Source organism: Nyctibius grandis, chromosome 16 (assembly GCF_013368605.1).
Source record: "Nyctibius grandis isolate bNycGra1 chromosome 16, bNycGra1.pri, whole genome shotgun sequence".
NCBI classification, from domain to species: domain Eukaryota; kingdom Metazoa; phylum Chordata; class Aves; order Nyctibiiformes; family Nyctibiidae; genus Nyctibius; species Nyctibius grandis.
Window position 1 is genome coordinate 6,857,140 of NC_090673.1, and position 16,606 is coordinate 6,873,745.

Below are 16,606 nucleotides of genomic sequence, written 5' to 3' on the forward strand. Positions count from 1 at the left end.
CAACACCCGCTGCAGCACCTCACCTCCATAAAGTGACCATAGAGTTAACAACAGAATACATCAAAGTGTGCTAAAAACAAGACTTGAGAGACATGATTTGTACACACAGCAATGGCTTTTATTAATCCAATCACTATAACTGGAAAAGTCACCAAACCCTCAGGCACACAAGCCTTTCTTCAGGTCTGACCGTTGTGTCCTCAAAATGCCCCTCTGCTCCACTCTCGTGAGACCCCCCCCTGCAGTGCTGCGTCCAGCTCTGGGGCCCCCAACACAAGAAGGACATGGAGTTGTTGGAGCGAGTCCAGAGGAGGCCACGGAGATGCTCAGAGGGCTGGAGCACCTCTGCTCTGGAGACAGGCTGAGAGAGTTGGGGCTGTTCAGCCTGGAGAAGAGAAGGCTCCGGGGAGACCTTCTAGCAGCCTTCCAGTACCTGAAGGGGCTACAGGAAAGCTGGAGAGGGACTTTTTACAAGGGCGTGGAGTGATAGAACAAGAGGGGACGGTTTCAAACTGAAAGAGAGGAGATTGAGATGAGATATTAGGAAGAAATTCTTTCCTGCGCGGCTGGTGAGACCCTGGCCCAGGTTGCCCAGAGCAGCTGTGGCTGTCCCCTCCCTGGCAGTGTTCAAGGCCAGGTTGGATGGGGCTTGGAGCAACCTGGTCTGGTGGAAGGTGTCCCTGCCCGTGGCAGGGGGTTGGCACTGGATGGTCTGTAAGGTCCCTCACAAACCAAACCGTTCTATGATTCCCCGGCCCTACACACGCACCCCCGGCCCCCCCTCACAGGCCCGGCCCGCCCCCCCCCCCTCGCTCCCGCCACCCTCCCGTCACCAGGCAGCGGCGGCCGCGGTGGCGGGCGGGAAGGGCCGCGCTGCACGCCGGGAGGGGCCAGGGGTGAGGCGGCACCGGCGGAGCGCGCTGCGGTGCGGCCGGGCCGGGCGAGGTACGGCCGGGCCGGGTCGGGCTGGGCTGTGCTCCCCCGGGCGCCCCCCTCGCGGCCGGTGACGCCCCGTTTGCCTTGCTGGAAGCCCAGGATGGCGGAGAGACCGGAGGACCTGAACCTGCCCAACGCCGTCATCACCCGCATCATCAAGGAGGCGGTGGGTGCCGGGCTCCTGCGAGCGGGGCGGGGGCGGCTGCCGGCGGGCAGAGATCTCCCCGGGCAGCTCCCGCCGAGGCTTCGTTGTTCGGGGGTTTTGCTGCCCCCGGGAGGAGCCGCCCCGGGAAGGGCGGCGGTGCCGGCTGCCCCGCGTCGGAGCCCTGAGGCCTCCTGCGGGGAGATGTGCTCTCGGTGGGGCCCTCGGGGTGCCGGGGGGGACGGTCCAGGCTGTGAAACCCCCCAGTAACATCCCAGTGTAAAGTTCAAAAGCAGGGGAGACCTCACAACGCGGCTGACTGAACCAGCTCTCCCGACACAGAGCAGAAGCAATTCTTTGTCTGTACAAACGTGTAGAATAATTCCCAGTCATTAATTTAATTACATGTTTGGTCTTGAGCCGTGAGATGCCGATGAATGGATCTGGATATGGCAGAGTGATTGGTCTGTGTCAGGTATTCGACAGTCATCGGATGAATCGCCCCAGTGCTGGTGGCCAGACCCACACTGATCCAGACGTTACTTTGCTTCTGTGTAGCTCATCGTGTTTGAGAGCACAGTCACACTGCGGCTGGCTTTCGGCTGGCCTCAAAGCTTCTGTGGTAGCATCTGAGATGATGAACGTTTAGTTCCCAGTTGTGCTGAGCCCTCTGAATTGCCTTAATGGAACTGACAGGTGAATTTTGCAAGTTTAAGTCATTTATAGCAGCTGCTGATAAAAGTTGAATTTGTTTTGCAGCTTCCTGATGGAGTAAATATTTCCAAAGAAGCTCGGAGTGCAATATCTCGAGCAGCAAGTGTGTTTGTGCTTTATGCAACATCATGGTAAGAACTTGTTGCATCAGATGACCAGTGCGGTTGATTTATAATTCACCTCTCTGCTGGCTGTCCTGGAGATCTTATTCCAGTGTGTTTGTTTGGGTATTGTCTGTTTATATGAATAAAACAATCTTTGGTGTAGCCCAGCCTACCACACTGCAGTGGTGGGGTTTGGACTGCCCTTAACAACCCATGGGAAAGGCAGCTGGGCTCTGTACACCGAGATGCCCCAGCGCCACCAGGGACAAGAGGGGTCCCAGACTGCCATGAGCCTTAGAATATGGCTGCGTGGCTTTTCCTGGCGAGGGCAAGAGCCCTTTACTCGCTCTCCAAGCTGCTCGCCACGTGGCTGTGTTAGGGCAAGCGTGAGCCAACCTGGTCAGCCTTGGGGCTGGTCACAGAGGACACAGTAACGTCTTTGGGGTGGCTCAGAATATGCTGTGCAGGCAGTCACTCCTGGCGTTAAGTACTCACACAGCTTTGTGGAATTGTTGCCTTACAGCCAATGCTCAGACTTTATCTTCTCCCCCCACATGTAGAAAAGGTCCGTGCAAGCAGAAAACTAATGTGGGAAAGCAATGCAACTAGATAAAAGCACAAACGGCCAATGTAAACAAGAAGGTATCTTAAACTACTATTAGTAAGGGATTAAAAAATCCCTGAATGTTTAGGAGATGGTGGGGTTTTTCTGAAGTTGCTTGTGACTTTAATAAACAAGACTAAATGGATGACAGTACCAGTTAACTCTATTTTCCTTTTTTTTTTGACTAGTGCAAATAACTTTGCCATGAAGGGGAAGAGGAAAACACTGAACGCTGGTGATGTTCTCTCTGCCATGGAGGAAATGGAGTTTCAGCGATTTGTAGCCCCTTTGAAAGAATCACTGGAAGGTATCGTCCTCAGTTCATGTCAAGGGAGTCTAAGCAGCACCAAGTCCTGTTTTCCTCGAACACTGGACGAGCAACACTTACTTGCCTGTCTTGTTTCTCTTCTCTTTGCCCAGCATCCTACACTGCAGTTTGCCTGGGGAATAAATAATGTGCACCTTAACAGGACTGCGATAACATTATTTCACAACTGATGAGGATTGGGAAAGTCTCATCTGCTATCGCTCCCCTATTGTGTTTATCTAAGGCAAGTCTTAGGTGCTGCCTGTAAATGTGAACTCCTGCGTCCTTTTCAGCATTTTTCTGCTGAAACTTAACCTGATTTCCTATGGAGCTGGTCAGCACAGCTCAAACAATAGGGTGAGTCGCTGCTATGAGTTCCCCGCTCCCCTTGTAAGCCTGGAGAGCAAGTGGATGTTGGACTTCAGCTGCTGTACTGTTCATGCCGCGGAAGCGCTGGCTTGCCATTTTTCAGTGTTCTCTCTTTTTTAGTTTACAGGCGTGAACAGAAAGGAAAGAAAGAAGCAAGGAAAGATAAAGACAAGAAGGCAGACTCGGAAGAGCAAGATAAGAGCCGAGAGGAAGAGAATGATGACGATGATGAAAGGATGGAGGAAGAGGAGCAAAATGATGAGGAAGAGGTGGACAACTGAGCATGCTGATGAGACGTGTGTAGGGGCTGGGTTTTGTTCAGAGGGATGTAAACGCTGTAGATCAGCCTTGCTGTGTCCCCCTCTTGTTTCCAGTAGAGCTCTGTACTGTTCCTCCGGCGCCCGTCCCTTTTTGGCTGTAACTTGTACATAAAGGACTTCTGCTAAAGCTTGTCTTGTGGAAGGGCCGCTCCCCCCCGTGCGCAGGGGGCTTGGCACCCTCCCCAGGCTCTGAACAGATGGTGATGGGACTGGGCTTTGTATGCTGCGTTGGCTCTGAAATGGAGGAAAAAATGTCGGATGCTCAGTACAGAAGCTGGCCTGGAGAACTTGAGAGAATGTTGAATAAGCTCATTAAACCAGGTCAGGGACCGAATTGAATAGATCATGAACTCTTTGGGATTAAGCTTTTTATCCAAGTGAGTTTTTTTTTTTCCTTCATTTTCTTGCATTCTGGCTGTGCCTCCTCATCCTGCTGTGACTGTGACACTAATACTGTGTCTTTCAACCTTACCAGTCGTATGCAGCAACGCAGGACAACTGTGCAAGGACCAGCAGTCCACTCAGCTGACTTTCTCCCCCAAATCAACCTAAATCAAAAAGCTCCACAGCACTTACGATGTAAACTAAATACCAAAAGTGCTCGTTTTGTGTCTTTAAAGCCCTGGGAGACCAAAAGGAGTTTTACTAAAAATTTGAAGCAAAATTAATGGCTAAAATGTGTATCAGGATGATAAAATGTGTCTGTATCAAGTGGTAGGTTTGCTGCAGGTCAGCAAATGGGCACCGGTGGCTCGGAGGGTCTCACCTCCTCTCCCTCCTTTGTGGAGCTGCAGTTCCTGCAGACAGGCTGGTGACTGCAGCAAGTGTAAATGTGGTAGAATAGAGTGGTGGATCTTGGTGGGTCTTTTTTTTCCAACTGGAATGGGGTAATTACCTCAGAGGGCCCTCTTCAGCCTTCAACCACCATCCCAGAGCTGTGCACTGTCTCCCAGTGCGATGGGCTCCAGGAGGGCAGTAGGACAGGACATTCCTACCTAGGAAGGCCAGCCTCAGGCCTGTGATTTTTAAAATAGCTCCTTCAAGAATGATGGGTTGAAACAAGCTGTTTGTATTCCTAGTACTCCTGTAGGTTTGTGCTTTTGTACTTTCTTAGTTTTGATGCTTTTCCTTTCTCTCCTCTGAGAAAGTATCTATTAGAATAAGCTTTTTGGGACAAAAAGCTTTTATTATTTGACTGATCTTTTTGAAGACTAAAAACCTAATATTTGAACTTAACCGAGGTCTGGTGAAGGAAACTGGACGGAAGTTTTAGTTATGATCAGGTAAAACCCACCAATTTTGCTTATGTGCAGTTTTAAAATAGCACTTGTGAGGAATAGTATATCCTTTTCACCAGAAGACTGATGCAGAGCTACCCTGCCTTTGTGCTTTTATGGCACGATGGCTTTTCACGCACAGAAGTCCAGCTCCTGTAAAGAACTGAATCAACAAAGATTTTCTGCTGTCTAGTTTCTGCTGGCGTACAGTCAGTAACAGATGAAAAGACTGAGCTGCCAACGTCTTCCCAAGATCTCCAATAACAAGGCCTGTCTTCTAGCTCCTTTTCCTCTTTGTTGTTTTTTATTTTTTCCTTTTCTAGTACGTATCTGGGGTGCATATTCTGGAAGGGAACAATATCTAAATAAAAGATGGATTTTTTACAGAAATGGAGTCTCTTATTTCTGTCAGTGATAAAATGAGCTCGTTGCGGTTGCATAACCGTGCATCTGAGCGCACAGCGAAGGCAGAAGCAAAGCCCTTACGAAATTGCTCACAGAGCAGCTGACAGCGAAGGGAGGACGAAGGCTGCTGCAACCCGGCCTGCTGCTGCCTCCCCCACAGCACCCCAAAGCCAGGCTCCAGGCCCTTGCAGCACCCCAAAACCTGGCTCCACTCCCCTGCAGCACCCCAGCCCTGCTCCTGGCCCCCATAGCACCCCAAGGACCTGCACTAGACACCTGCAGCACCCCAAAACCTGGCTCCACTCCCCTGCAGCACCCCCAGCCCTGCTCCTGGCCCCCATAGCACCCTAAGGACCTGCTCCAGGTCGGCCCCAGCACCCCAAAGCCTGGCTCCTGGTTCTCCTGCAGCACCCCAAAACTCACCTGCATGGCCCCACAGCACACTCAGCCGTGCTCCTACCCCCCCGAGCACCCCAAGCCCCTCCTCCGGACCCCTACACCCCCCAAAACCCCGTTCCTCCCCCTCCCCGCCGCGCCGTCTCCAGCCACTTCCCGCGCTCCGCCGCGCGAGACTTCCCGCCGTCTTCCCGCGGGGGCGGGTCTATGCTAAGCAGGGGGCGGGGCTATGCAAATGAACAGGGCTCAAGGGACAGTCACACGACCGGAGCGGGACGCGGCGGCGGCGGTAGGTAAGTGAGGGCGCCGGGGTCGGGGACCGGCCCCTTGTAGGGCTGCCCGGAGCCCGGAGATCGGGACGGCTCCAGGGGCAGGGCCCGGGCGGGCACGGAGGCAGCGCTTGGGTGCAGGCAGGGTGTCCTCGGTAAGGCACGGCAAGGGCAGCCCGGTGTTTTGCTCGGTAACCCGCGGTTATCATGATAAACGTGGGCAAAGAGCACCGAGCAGCGAAAATGCTGCGGGGTGGTGTCGGTTCTGAGACCCCAGCTCATCCTGCGGTGTGGTTATGGACTCCCCCCCTGGGCATCCCATTTCCACATGCCACCTGGAGAATGAAATCTTTTATAACATCTCGGTCTTTGTTAGTGTCTGTTAATTAACCCGCAGCTCCGTTGTCTCCCCTGGGAGCTCCCCATTTCCTACTGCGCTCTAGTCCGTCCCCGCTCCCACCTGGGATTTCGAGAGCTTGTTTGTCTCCAGGACTTCAGGTAAATAGTTGTGCATCGCAGGATGAGGCCGTGTCATCCAGGAAAGACTGGGGATGGCACTTAGTGCCAGGGTCTAGTCGACGTGGTGTCAGGGCAAGGGTTGGACTCGATGATCCCAGAGGGCTCTTCCAACCTGATTGATTCTGTGATTCTGTGTCCTAAAATGCTGGAAAGCGACTTGCTCATGTCTCGGTAGTGAACAGGCAGGTGCCAGCCCGGCGGTGCTGTCAGCAGCCGGAGCAGACCTTTGCAACTCACTGTTGGCGTGTGTCAGGTTTGGCTTCAGCCCATCCACTCTTTAAGTTTGTTTAATTTGCGCTGGTGCAAACGGGAGGGCAGCGTGTGCGTGGTTCTCTGGTTTGGCAGTCGCTTCTCTCTGCTCGAATACAGCGAAGCACCCAGATCACTGCAGCGGGCCCGGGCTGGGTGAAGGTGCGGGTGCTGCGGGCTGGTCCTCGAGCAGTCCCGGCGTGGAGGAGCAGAGGTGAAACCACTCTGCTGTGGAGCCGTTTGCTCCGGAGGAGCTGCAGGGCTGCTCGTAAACTCCTTCTGACTGATGTTCTGGTGTGCGTGAGGCAAATTGCTTTAGAAATACAGATCTGGGCATTTAATGTCGGAGAAAGGGGCCTGTGTGCTCTGCTGGGGGCCCTAAGGGGGTCTTGGGGGAAACAGCCCAGTTCTAGTCCTTGCCCTGTGTCCGTGCTGTGGGGCACGCAGCGGCTCTGTGGCTCTCAGACCCTGGGCCCTCGTCCCACCGGGTGCCCTGCGTGGGCAAGGGGAGCCTGCAGCCCCTGGCTGGTGGCAGCTTCTCCTTCATGTGGGCTTGTAAGGAGGGCCCCGGCTCCTCGTAAGGAGGGCCCCGGCTCCGTGGCCTCCAGGGCCCACCCATCCTGGCGGTTATCTCCGCTCTGCAATTCTGCATCTCCTTCCCCGGAGAGGGCATCTTCTGGAGCTGTGGCCTCTATCAGTCCCATACAGTCAGGTGCCTCTGGTCCCACCCCGTCCCCCCTCCCCTTCCTTGTGGGGGATGAACTGTTTAAAGCATTTTTTGGATTCTCGAGGTGGGTTTTGTTCACTGAGCCCTTTGTTCTCCATGGCTGCCTGCCTGCAGCCCTGCCTGCAGCCCTGCCTGAGCAGCCGAGCTGCTGTGCTGGGGCTGCCAACTCCAGTTCACCCGAGGGCTGTCCTCTTCCCTGGGAGTAAGGACTGGAGCAGCAGCTTTCCAGGGCTAAAAATTCCTTGCCAAGTGATGCCGTGACACTGGCAGTGTGCCTGTCAGCTGGTCTGCAGCCCCTGCCGGCACCGTCCAATTCTTTTATATGGTATTTTTATATGTGTAAGCCTGTAAGTAATGGAGAGGTGCCTTCTCCCCCGTCCCCAAGCAGAGGTGATTGCTGGGGGTACGAGAGGCTCAGTCCAAGCCCTGGACTGAATGCGATGCCCTTATATTACAAGTGTGCTGGGGTGGCCTGATACAGACTGAGAATTTGGCTCAGCATTAGAATATTTGAAGGGTCTTGAGTGTGTAAAAGAGGTGAACAGCTCAGAGTAAAGGTTTTCCAGAAGAATGGAGCCATCTCCTGCCCAGCTCTGTTGCTGACTGGTGTCGCAGGTGCCAGTGTAAAACTTTCTCCCTCAGTCTGTGTCCTGGGATGCCGTGAGCTGTGTCTGTGCTCTGGAGGGAGCTGGGTGCAGGCAGGCGGTCGGCGAGGTTTAGTGCTTGGGGAATCTCTCCTGGGATGGGACTGGGGACCACAGGGCTGCTCCCCCAAGACAGGTCCCATCCTCATGTCCGCTCTGTCTCCTGGGGGTGCCAGTGGAGGAATCCGCTTGTGCTATCAGAAGCTCATCTCCAGCTCTCCTCCCACCTGCCTCCATCGGGTTTCAGCTCTCAAAACAAAATCTGTGGTCTCTGGTAGGGACTTTGCTGTTTGTCTCCCGGGGCATCCCCGGCTCCTCGGCGCGGGGCGTCTGTGGGCTGCGGCCCCGTGTGTGCCGCCAGCAGAAGTCCTTGAGGCCGCTCTGTACAGTCTGTTGTTCAAGTTGCATTTCCCAGGGCCGGAACAGCTGCTCTGTTTTGTGCTGCAGCCAAATGCCTCGTCCCAGGGCAGCCGCCTTCCCCCGGCCCCTTCCGTCACGCTCTCACCAGCCATGAGTTCATGAGAATTTAACACTACTGTAAATTGAAATCTTAATGGTCTAATCGCAGAATTATTACTAGATCTGTTACAGAAAATATTGCTACAGAAAAAGTTTCAGCAGTAACATAGCTAACACTCGATTTATGTATGTTGAGTAATTGCTCTTTGTTACCCCCGAAATCAGTTTTGCCCAACTCCGCAGCTGGTGGTTCTTTATCCAGCAGTAAGAGGCCACCAGAGCTGTGTGACCACAGGGTTTAAAGCCCTGGTGTCTGCAGGATGATCCTGCACCCCTCTCTCATCCAGTGCCTGTACTCTTCTGTAACTGCACCTTTACACTGTGGCCACAAATACTTCATGCTACGTAGAGCAGCTTTTGACTACGCCATGTACAAAAGCTGTATCACACAATTATGTAGCATTAAGCAAAAGTAAAACAAATTAAGCAATGACTGTCTCGTCATTATAAAGCTGCTGGTGCAGCTACACAGGCTAAAAGAGACAGAGCCTGACGAGGGTGTAGTGTCGAACTGTGTGACCGTGGTTCTGCTGCAGGAGGATGCTGGTGGCTGTAAATTGGTGGTTTCACGCACAGAATTGGGATGTTTTGTGGCGAGGAGTCGGCGTCATCCCTGATTATGGGAAGTGCTGTGCTGTGACTGCTGGTGCAGGGTCCCGCAACACCTACCTGGTGTGCAGCAGCGCCCGGGAGAGGGGGGCTGAAGCTGGCTGGGAGCAGGACAGGGATGGTCCTGCAGCGGCTGCCTGGATCTCGGCCCCCTCCTCGCACGCACCGACAGCCGTGGCTCTCCAGGACACTGCCACTAACCAGCCTGCCGCTCTCCTTTGGTGTTGCAGCGTCTCCTTCCACAGCCCCCAGTGAAGGCCCAAGATGCAGGCAGACTCCCTTCTTCACAGCGGCTACTTCCACCCTGTGCTACGCTCCTGGCAGTGTACGGCAACCACCTTCGATGCCTCCAACCTCATCTACCCCATTTTTGTCACGTGAGTGAGCCCTGGCTCTCTGCGTTAGGGATGGACCAAGCTCAGGGTGACTGGCTTAGGTGCTCCCTGAGCTCTTAGATAGGTTCAGATTCCCTGTGGACAAGCCCGGGGTAGGGGCTTCCTTCTCACATTGAGTCCTCGTGTCTCTGTCCCATCCACCTCCTGCAGTGACAGCCCCGATGCAGTGGAGCCAATCCCCAGCCTCCCTGGACAAGCCAGGTAAGAATCCAGCCCTGCCGAGCTGCATGCCAGTCGCTGCCGTGCCCCGTGCCCGAGCAGGGTTGATGTATGGCCTGAGATGAGCATGAACCAGGGGTGACCACTTCCAGGTGGTCCCTGCCTTGGGGATCCCTCAGCATCAGGCAGGGCGGGAGCATTTGTCTGCCAAGGGAATGGAAGGAATCATACTGGGGATGCTGGGAAAGTACCAGCACTGGCAGCAATAGTACCAGGGTCTCGTGATGTCCCAGAGTACTTGCGCTGGGCATGTGTGGAAGTTGGAAGTGAGTGGGGTTTCCAGCAGCAAGGACGTGGACTCTGGTCCTGCATCGGATCTTGCTGGACTGACAGCTCCTGTCTTCATCTGCTGCTCCGTTAGCAGGGCTGTGGTCAGAGAGGCCCCAGGGGGGTGGTCCTGCGGGGAGGTGGGATGGACCTGCAACAGGGACGCCAAGATAAAGGATCCAAGGGCAGGGCATGCTCGTCCTTTCAGAGCAGAGTGTCCATGCTGGGTAGATAATGCTCCTGTAGCCACAGATAAGGTCCTGGATTGTTCCTCCCAGCGTTCAGGCAGCACCTCCCCTGTACCTCCAGCTGCTGCTTGGTGTGGATGCTTGTGGATGCTGGATCGCTCACAGCCCAGCACCCAAGTCACAGACCAGCTCGCCCCACGGAGCAGGGCTGGGTGCCTGGCAGCCCCCTTCGCTTTGCTCTTCTCAGGTACGGAGTCAACAAGCTGGAGGGGATGCTGCGTCCCATCGTCGAGGACGGTCTGAAGTGTGTGCTCATCTTCGGGGTGCCCAGCAAGGTCCACAAGGTCGGTGTGCGTGGTGGTGGCAGGGGGCTTGGGGTAGCCACAGGGGTGTGGGAGAGCGGTGTGGGGCTGGGGGGGGTCTCCTGATCAAACAGGAGCAGTTCAGGGTCTCTGGTCATGCTTGCACCGTGCTCAGCAGAGCAGGACAGCGATGGGAGACTGTAGTTACACCCAGAAAGCTCCCAGAGCTTTTGCAGGTGGCCCTGAGGCCTGCACTCACTGCTCAGAGGCGCTGCTCCATAGCCCTTTTCCATCACTGGTGGTCACACCGCTCCGCATTACAGGGTCTCACGGTTCAGAAAACATTTCTTGGGCAGAACTGCTGCCATGGAGGAGCTGATGGGAGGCCCTGTGCTCTGCGTGCTGAGGCATTTATCTTCTCACAGGACGAGAGAGGCTCCGCTGCTGATGCGGAGGACACGCCTGCCATCCAGGCAATCAAGAAGATCCGCTCCACCTTCCCCGAGCTGCTCATAGCCTGCGATGTCTGCTTGTGCCCTTACACCTCCCACGGGCACTGCGGTGAGTGCACAGCCTGGGCTCCCGGGCTGCTCTTCGGGCATCTTCCTGGCACTGGGAGTCTCCAGGGGTTTGCCATTTTTGGCTGAGGAGCTCTGGGTGGTGGTGGGGCCTGGCCAGCTGCTGCCCCAAGACTTGGCTCCCCAGTACTGGTGCAGTTGAGCCTGGGAGACCTCTCCTGGGTTTTGGCAGCAGTGGGAGGCACGGCTGGTTAAGGCACCCACTCTCTGGCCATCTGAATCGCTCTGAGCACCCATCGGTGTCCCCATCTCTGTCTTCCCTTCCCTGGAGTGCCCATGGGTTGTGTCCAGTCCCTGGAGGGCTGTGTTGGTCTCCTGGTCCTTATCCAGCTCTCTTAACACGTTCCCTGCTGTTGCTCTGAGCGTATCTATGGCGAGAGCCACACTCGCACCCTAGGGATTGAGGCAACCGGCCGACCGGCTCCTCGCCCGACCCCAGGTTTGTCTCCTAGGCATCCTGCGTGAAGACGGCACCATCCAGAACGAGAGCAGCTGCCAGCGGCTGGCAGAAGTGGCGCTGGCCTACGCCAAAGCAGGTGAGGAGTCTCCTGGCAGCGGTACCCGAGTTTGACTCTCACAGACTTGTCCCCTCTCGCTGTAGCCCTGGGGTCCCCTCCTCCTGCAGGCAGAGTCACGGCCCCAGGCCCTTCTCAGCAGCTCTGGCCTTTCCCTGCAGGCTGCCACATCGTTGCCCCCTCAGATATGATGGATGGGCGCGTCGCGGCCATGAAGAGCGCGCTGATCTCCAATGATTTGGGCAACAAGGTGAGCTCGGGATCGGCGTGTGCGAAAGGCAGGAGGGACATCCACGGGCAGGTTGCGCCGCAGGAGGACCTGGGCAAGCGGTGGGAGAAGCAAACCCCCACCTTGGCCAGGATGTGCCACAGGCATTTCCCTGCCCCAGTGTATACAGGAAGGGAACGTCCTTGGCTGGACATGGGGACAGTGAGGTGCCAGGCCTCTGGCAGGGGACAGAGGATGTGGGGCAGAGTATAGAACAGCCGTGGGAGGGAATCACCAGGATGCAGCTCTGAGCTTCTGGCGCTCACAGCTCCGCTCTCCTCTGCAGGTCTCGGTGATGAGCTACAGTGCCAAGTTTGCTTCGTGCTTCTACGGTCCCTTCAGGTGGGTCTGTCCCTCAGCCAGGAGTGTCCCCAGCCAGCACCGGGAGGTGTGTCCCTGGATAGGTGTTTGGGAACGGGCCTTGGACAGAGCCTGGGCCACAGCTGGGGCCATGCTGGTCGCTTTGCCCTCCTCCTGCTTCCCGGTGCAAAAGGGAGACAAGCATACCTTGCCAGGAGAGGCTGGCCCGTGGGAAGATCACCTGGATGATCTTCTGTCCCACCCCTTCACCTGCTTGTGCTGGGTGCTGGTGGCAAGGCAGACAGGGAGGGAGCTGCCTCCAGCTGCTAGGAGCAGTGAGAAGGGGGGTCGCAGGAGCCAGTGTTGCCCCAAAGCGTGGCTTTAGGGACAAGCCTCAGCTCAGTCAGCTATTAGACCTCATCCCAACAACGGCCTGACCCCGATGGGTCATCCATGAGGGACATGCCTTGGAAAAAAGCATGATGTCAAGTCTGACATGATTTTACCCCAGACTCTGGGCATGGGGAGGGCAGTGGGTGTTGAGGCTGGGCTCCCAGGGCCAAGCTGAACCTGTTGGACCTCCCAGAGTGATGCTGGGATGCTGAGTCAGGAGAGCCCCCCTTTTCCTGCCCCCAATGGCTCAGGCACTTGTCCTAGTCTGTCCTCACGTTTTTGAAGCTTTGTGGGGCAAGAAGCACGGGGAGCTGTGCTGGTCCTCATCCCTCTGCCTTGCCTGTCACCAGGGACGCTGCACTATCCAAACCCGCCTTCGGAGACAGGCGATGCTACCAGCTGCCCCCGGGCGCCAGGGGCCTGGCGCTGCGTGCCGTGGTGAGTGAGCTGGGGTGGGGCTGCCCGGGACAGCACCAAGGGTCGTGGGTTTGGGGAGAGCAAGCCCAGGGGTGTTGGAAGCAGAAGGTGGTAGGAGGGACACCAGCCAGAACGGCCGAGGCTCTTCCCTCTCAAGTGAGGGAAATGTGATGCTCATCAGCCTGCCAGGGAGCTGGTCCCCAGCATGGGCCCAAGGACCGTGTGCTGGGAGCTGTGGAGCTGGTGACCCCGTACCCTGCTGCGGCTCAGGGTGTCGGGTCCAGAGACACGCAGCCACCGGGCTTTCCCCATGCTCTGTGCATTGGGCGAGGGGAGCATCAGCTCTCCCCTGTCACAGCGCATCCGTGGGCTCCTGTGGCCATGAGGAGCTCACCAGACTCTTCTGTGATCCCTCCTGGGAAAACCAACCGCCAGGTCAAAACTTCTGGGGGGAAAACCCAACTGTGGACTTGCTGGAAAACGTTCTTCTACCCCAAGCTACCGGGACCGCTTGTGTGTTCCCCTCACAGGACCGGGATGTGCGTGAGGGAGCCGACATGCTGATGGTGAAGCCGGGGATGCCCTACCTGGACCTCGTGAGGGACGTCAAAGCTCGAGTAAGCTCCTCCTGTGCCAGCGAGGGCACGGGGTGTCCCTGGGGCTGGAGGGGTGTGTGTTGGGGATGGCCAGTTTGGATACCCCAACCCGAGGGGACGGCGCTGTTGGGTTCAGGTGCTCAGGCGGGTGCTGGAGCACCTCTGGGAGCGCTGGGGTGTGCAGGGAGGGGCGGCCGGGCATGGGTGTCCCCACCGGCTGAGCTCCCTCTGCGCCGCTCCCCTCAGCACCCCACGCACCCGCTGGCCGTGTACCACGTCTCGGGGGAGTTCGCCATGCTGTGGCACGGGGCCCAGGCCGGCGCCTTCAGCCTGGAGGCCGCCGTCAGGGAGGCGCTGACGGCCTTCAGGCGCGCAGGTGAGGCGGGCGGCCCCGAGGCCTGCTCCCCCCGCTCCCCGTCCCCGTGTCCCCCCTCCCGGGGCGGCTCCAGCGCCTCCTTCTCTCCGCAGGGGCCGACACCATCATCACGTACTTCGCGCCGCAGCTCCTGCGGTGGCTGAAGGAGGAGGCGGCGGCGGGACGGGCCTGAGGGCGGGGGCGGGGCTGCGGGCGGGGCTTCCGGGGCGGCCGGGAAGCGGCGCAGGTGGGTGCGGGCCGGGCCGGGCCGGGCCGGGGGTCCCGGGGCCGCGCGTACCCCCCCCCCCCCCCCCGCCCCGGCCTGTCGCACGGCCCGGTGAGCCCCGGGGCCGCCCCGCTCCTTCCACCGCTGTGTGACCCGCGTGGGCCCCCCCGCGCACCCCCCCCAAACTCCCAGGGTGCCGCCCCACGCACCACCCTACACCCCCCCCCCCCCAACTGGGGGTGCAGCCCCGGGCGCACCCCCTACACCCAGCACCCCGCTGCAGCACCCACAGCGCAGGGGGTGCAGCAGCCCTGGCCTGGGTGACTTTGCAGCCTGGGACACACAGCAGGACCTTCCCTCCCCGCCATATCTCTGTGCAGACCCCAGCGAGGGCCTGAGCCCCCCAGGGGGGACACTGACACCAGCGGGGCGGGTGCGCAGACCCCCCTCATACGGCCCATCTGATCCACCCTTGGTACCCCCTCGCTTTCAGCAGAGAGCCCGGCTCTCACCTCCCTCTTTGCTCTAGGTTTACCTTTAGTCCTGAGCCTTACTGCAGCCATGCTTAGGCTCCGCTTACTAACGTGGGACGCGAAGGACACGCTGCTGCGGCTGCGGCAGCCGCTGGGGGAGAGTTACGCGGCCGAGGCCCGGGCTCACGGGGTGCAGGTGCAGCCGGCGGCTCTCGGTCGGTCGTTCCGGGAGGTGTACGGAGCCCAGAGCCGGCGCTTCCCCAACTATGGCCAGGGCTGTGGGCTGAGCTCCCAGCAGTGGTGGGTGGACGTTTTGAAGCAAACTTTCAGGCTATCAGGAGTGCACGAAGACGGACTCCTAACGCTGATGGCGGAAAACCTCTACCGTGACTTCTGCAGCGCCCGCAACTGGGAGGTGCTGCCAGGAGCCGGCGAGACCCTGAGCCGGTGCCGCCAGCACGGATTGCGCATGGGGGTGGTCTCCAACTTCGATAACCGCCTGGAGAACATCCTCTCCCAGTGCAACCTGCGGCACCACTTCGAATTCATCCTCACTTCCGAGGACGCAGGCTTCGCCAAGCCGGACAGGAGGATCTTCGAGCAAGCCCTGCGCCTCGGCGGGGTCCCCCCGGAGCAGGCGGCTCACGTGGGGGATGACTACGCCCGGGATTACCGGGCAGCCCGAGCCGTGGGCATGCACAGCTTTCTGCTCCAGGCTGCCGGGCAGGGCGAGGAGCCGGAGGTGCCCCCCGAACACGTCCTCCCCACCCTCAGCCACCTCCTGGCTCTTATTGAGAAAGGGTAGCTGCGTTTCGGAGGAGGACCAGTGCCACTGCTGAGCGGTGAACCAGTCCCGGCGTGGAATTTCTTGCTGTTGGTTGGGCAGGGAACAGAAGTGAGCGCTTCAGAGCACAGGGAGCATGAGGGGGGCTCATGCAATAAAGTGGATCTGACACTCAGCATTGCTGCTGCTGTCTTTCATAGCTCAAAAAAACACTGCAGAAGAGGGTCAGCGGTGGTGTCTTCCCCTCATGGAGCTTGGGAGGGGGTCAAGCTGCACTCCTGAAGGCTCCTTCTGGCCGGAGGGATGGAGGCAGACATTGGGGTTTGTCCCTTCTCAGTCCCGGGGAGAGGCTTGAGCATCCCCCTGTGCGAGCGTGTCACCAGAGCTGGGGTTGGTACCGTCCCAGGAAGCTCTGCCCACGCAGAGCACCCAGGAAACCTGCACGCAAGCCCTGCACACCTCGGTGTACCCCGTGTTTGCCACTTCACCAGCATCCCCCTCTTCCCGACAGCGGTGGCCAGGAGGCAGTTGCAGGCCTCCTGCTGTGGGCAAAACAGTCTGGAGTTGGGCAATTTCACTTAATATATATTGCCAATTAACAAACTTTACTGATTTGGGTATTGGGAAATAAAGATGACAAGTTTTAAACAGGGAAATGCCTTTCCTGCCCTTCTCCCTGGCTCAACCTCAGTCCAACCCTTCTCCTTCCTCCCTGCCTAACATCAGCTCCCCTTGTCTCTGCCACATTACCCTCCCTTTGGCGAGGCAAGGAGCAGCTCAGGTGAGGTTTTGTTCTCCTGCTCGTTTCTTATTCCCCTGCTCTGACACGGGTTCCTCCCTGGGCCGCAGCCCCTCAGGGGTGCCCCTGCCCTGGTGTAGGTCCCCCACAGGTGACAGCCCCTCGCACTGTCCCTGCTCTGGCGTGGGGCTGCTCCTCCCAAAAGCGTGTCCCCAGCTGTGTCCCCATGGTGTCGCTTTCCATGTGCCTCCTCCCTGTTGTTTCTCCAAACACATCTCTTAATATTTCTCCTGTTTTCTAAAGCTCACCAAGGGCTGGAAAGCCGCCCTTGGTTGGAGAGGGATTAAATGATTCACCCAAAAGCGGCTGGCAGAGCCAGGCGTTACCCTGACCCCTCACCACGGCAGGCGCAGGGTGGGTGTAGCCTCCAGAAGGAAAGAAAAGCTGCCGTAAAACGTGTGAAGAATAGATGTTGTCTTGT

At 57.8% G+C, this 16,606-nt stretch overlaps 3 protein-coding genes across 3 annotated transcripts; all 3 read left to right on the forward strand.

The window, feature by feature from the left end:
* The first annotated feature begins 925 nt into the window (after positions 1–925).
* Positions 926–5,163, forward strand: POLE3 (DNA polymerase epsilon 3, accessory subunit). The gene is made up of 4 exons (XM_068414037.1): positions 926–1,102; positions 1,838–1,923; positions 2,689–2,807; positions 3,297–5,163. The coding sequence occupies exons 1-4, from the start codon at positions 1,037–1,039 to the stop codon at positions 3,455–3,457; spliced, it is 432 nt and encodes a 143-aa protein (XP_068270138.1). The 5' UTR covers positions 926–1,036; the 3' UTR covers positions 3,458–5,163.
* Positions 5,164–5,797: 634 nt separating this feature from the next.
* ALAD (aminolevulinate dehydratase) lies at positions 5,798–14,120 on the forward strand. The gene is made up of 12 exons (XM_068413771.1): positions 5,798–5,867; positions 9,341–9,487; positions 9,656–9,706; positions 10,427–10,523; positions 10,907–11,042; positions 11,512–11,595; positions 11,736–11,824; positions 12,129–12,184; positions 12,886–12,973; positions 13,483–13,569; positions 13,795–13,924; positions 14,017–14,120. The coding sequence occupies exons 2-12, from the start codon at positions 9,375–9,377 to the stop codon at positions 14,094–14,096; spliced, it is 1,011 nt and encodes a 336-aa protein (XP_068269872.1). The 5' UTR covers positions 5,798–5,867; positions 9,341–9,374; the 3' UTR covers positions 14,097–14,120.
* Positions 14,121–14,123: 3 nt separating this feature from the next.
* Positions 14,124–15,949, forward strand: HDHD3 (haloacid dehalogenase like hydrolase domain containing 3). Its single transcript, XM_068413772.1, has 2 exons — positions 14,124–14,150; positions 14,659–15,949. The coding sequence occupies exon 2, from the start codon at positions 14,691–14,693 to the stop codon at positions 15,405–15,407; it is 717 nt and encodes a 238-aa protein (XP_068269873.1). The 5' UTR covers positions 14,124–14,150; positions 14,659–14,690; the 3' UTR covers positions 15,408–15,949.
* The last annotated feature ends 657 nt before the right edge of the window (positions 15,950–16,606 follow it).

Bases quoted from the DNA above. Each gene is read 5' to 3' on its own strand.
- ALAD (XM_068413771.1), top strand. From the start codon at position 9,375: ATGCAGGCAGACTCCCTTCTTCACAGCGGCTACTTCCACCCTGTGCTA. The intron at 9,488-9,655 runs GTGAGTGAGCCC...CACCTCCTGCAG, and splicing joins ATCTACCCCATTTTTGTCAC to TGACAGCCCCGATGCAGTGG. The intron at 13,570-13,794 runs GTAAGCTCCTCC...CGCTCCCCTCAG, and splicing joins TGAGGGACGTCAAAGCTCGA to CACCCCACGCACCCGCTGGC.
- POLE3 (XM_068414037.1), top strand. From the start codon at position 1,037: ATGGCGGAGAGACCGGAGGACCTGAACCTGCCCAACGCCGTCATCACC. The intron at 1,924-2,688 runs GTAAGAACTTGT...TTTTTTGACTAG, and splicing joins GTGCTTTATGCAACATCATG to TGCAAATAACTTTGCCATGA. The intron at 2,808-3,296 runs GTATCGTCCTCA...TCTCTTTTTTAG, and splicing joins TTTGAAAGAATCACTGGAAG to TTTACAGGCGTGAACAGAAA.
- HDHD3 (XM_068413772.1), top strand. From the start codon at position 14,691: ATGCTTAGGCTCCGCTTACTAACGTGGGACGCGAAGGACACGCTGCTG.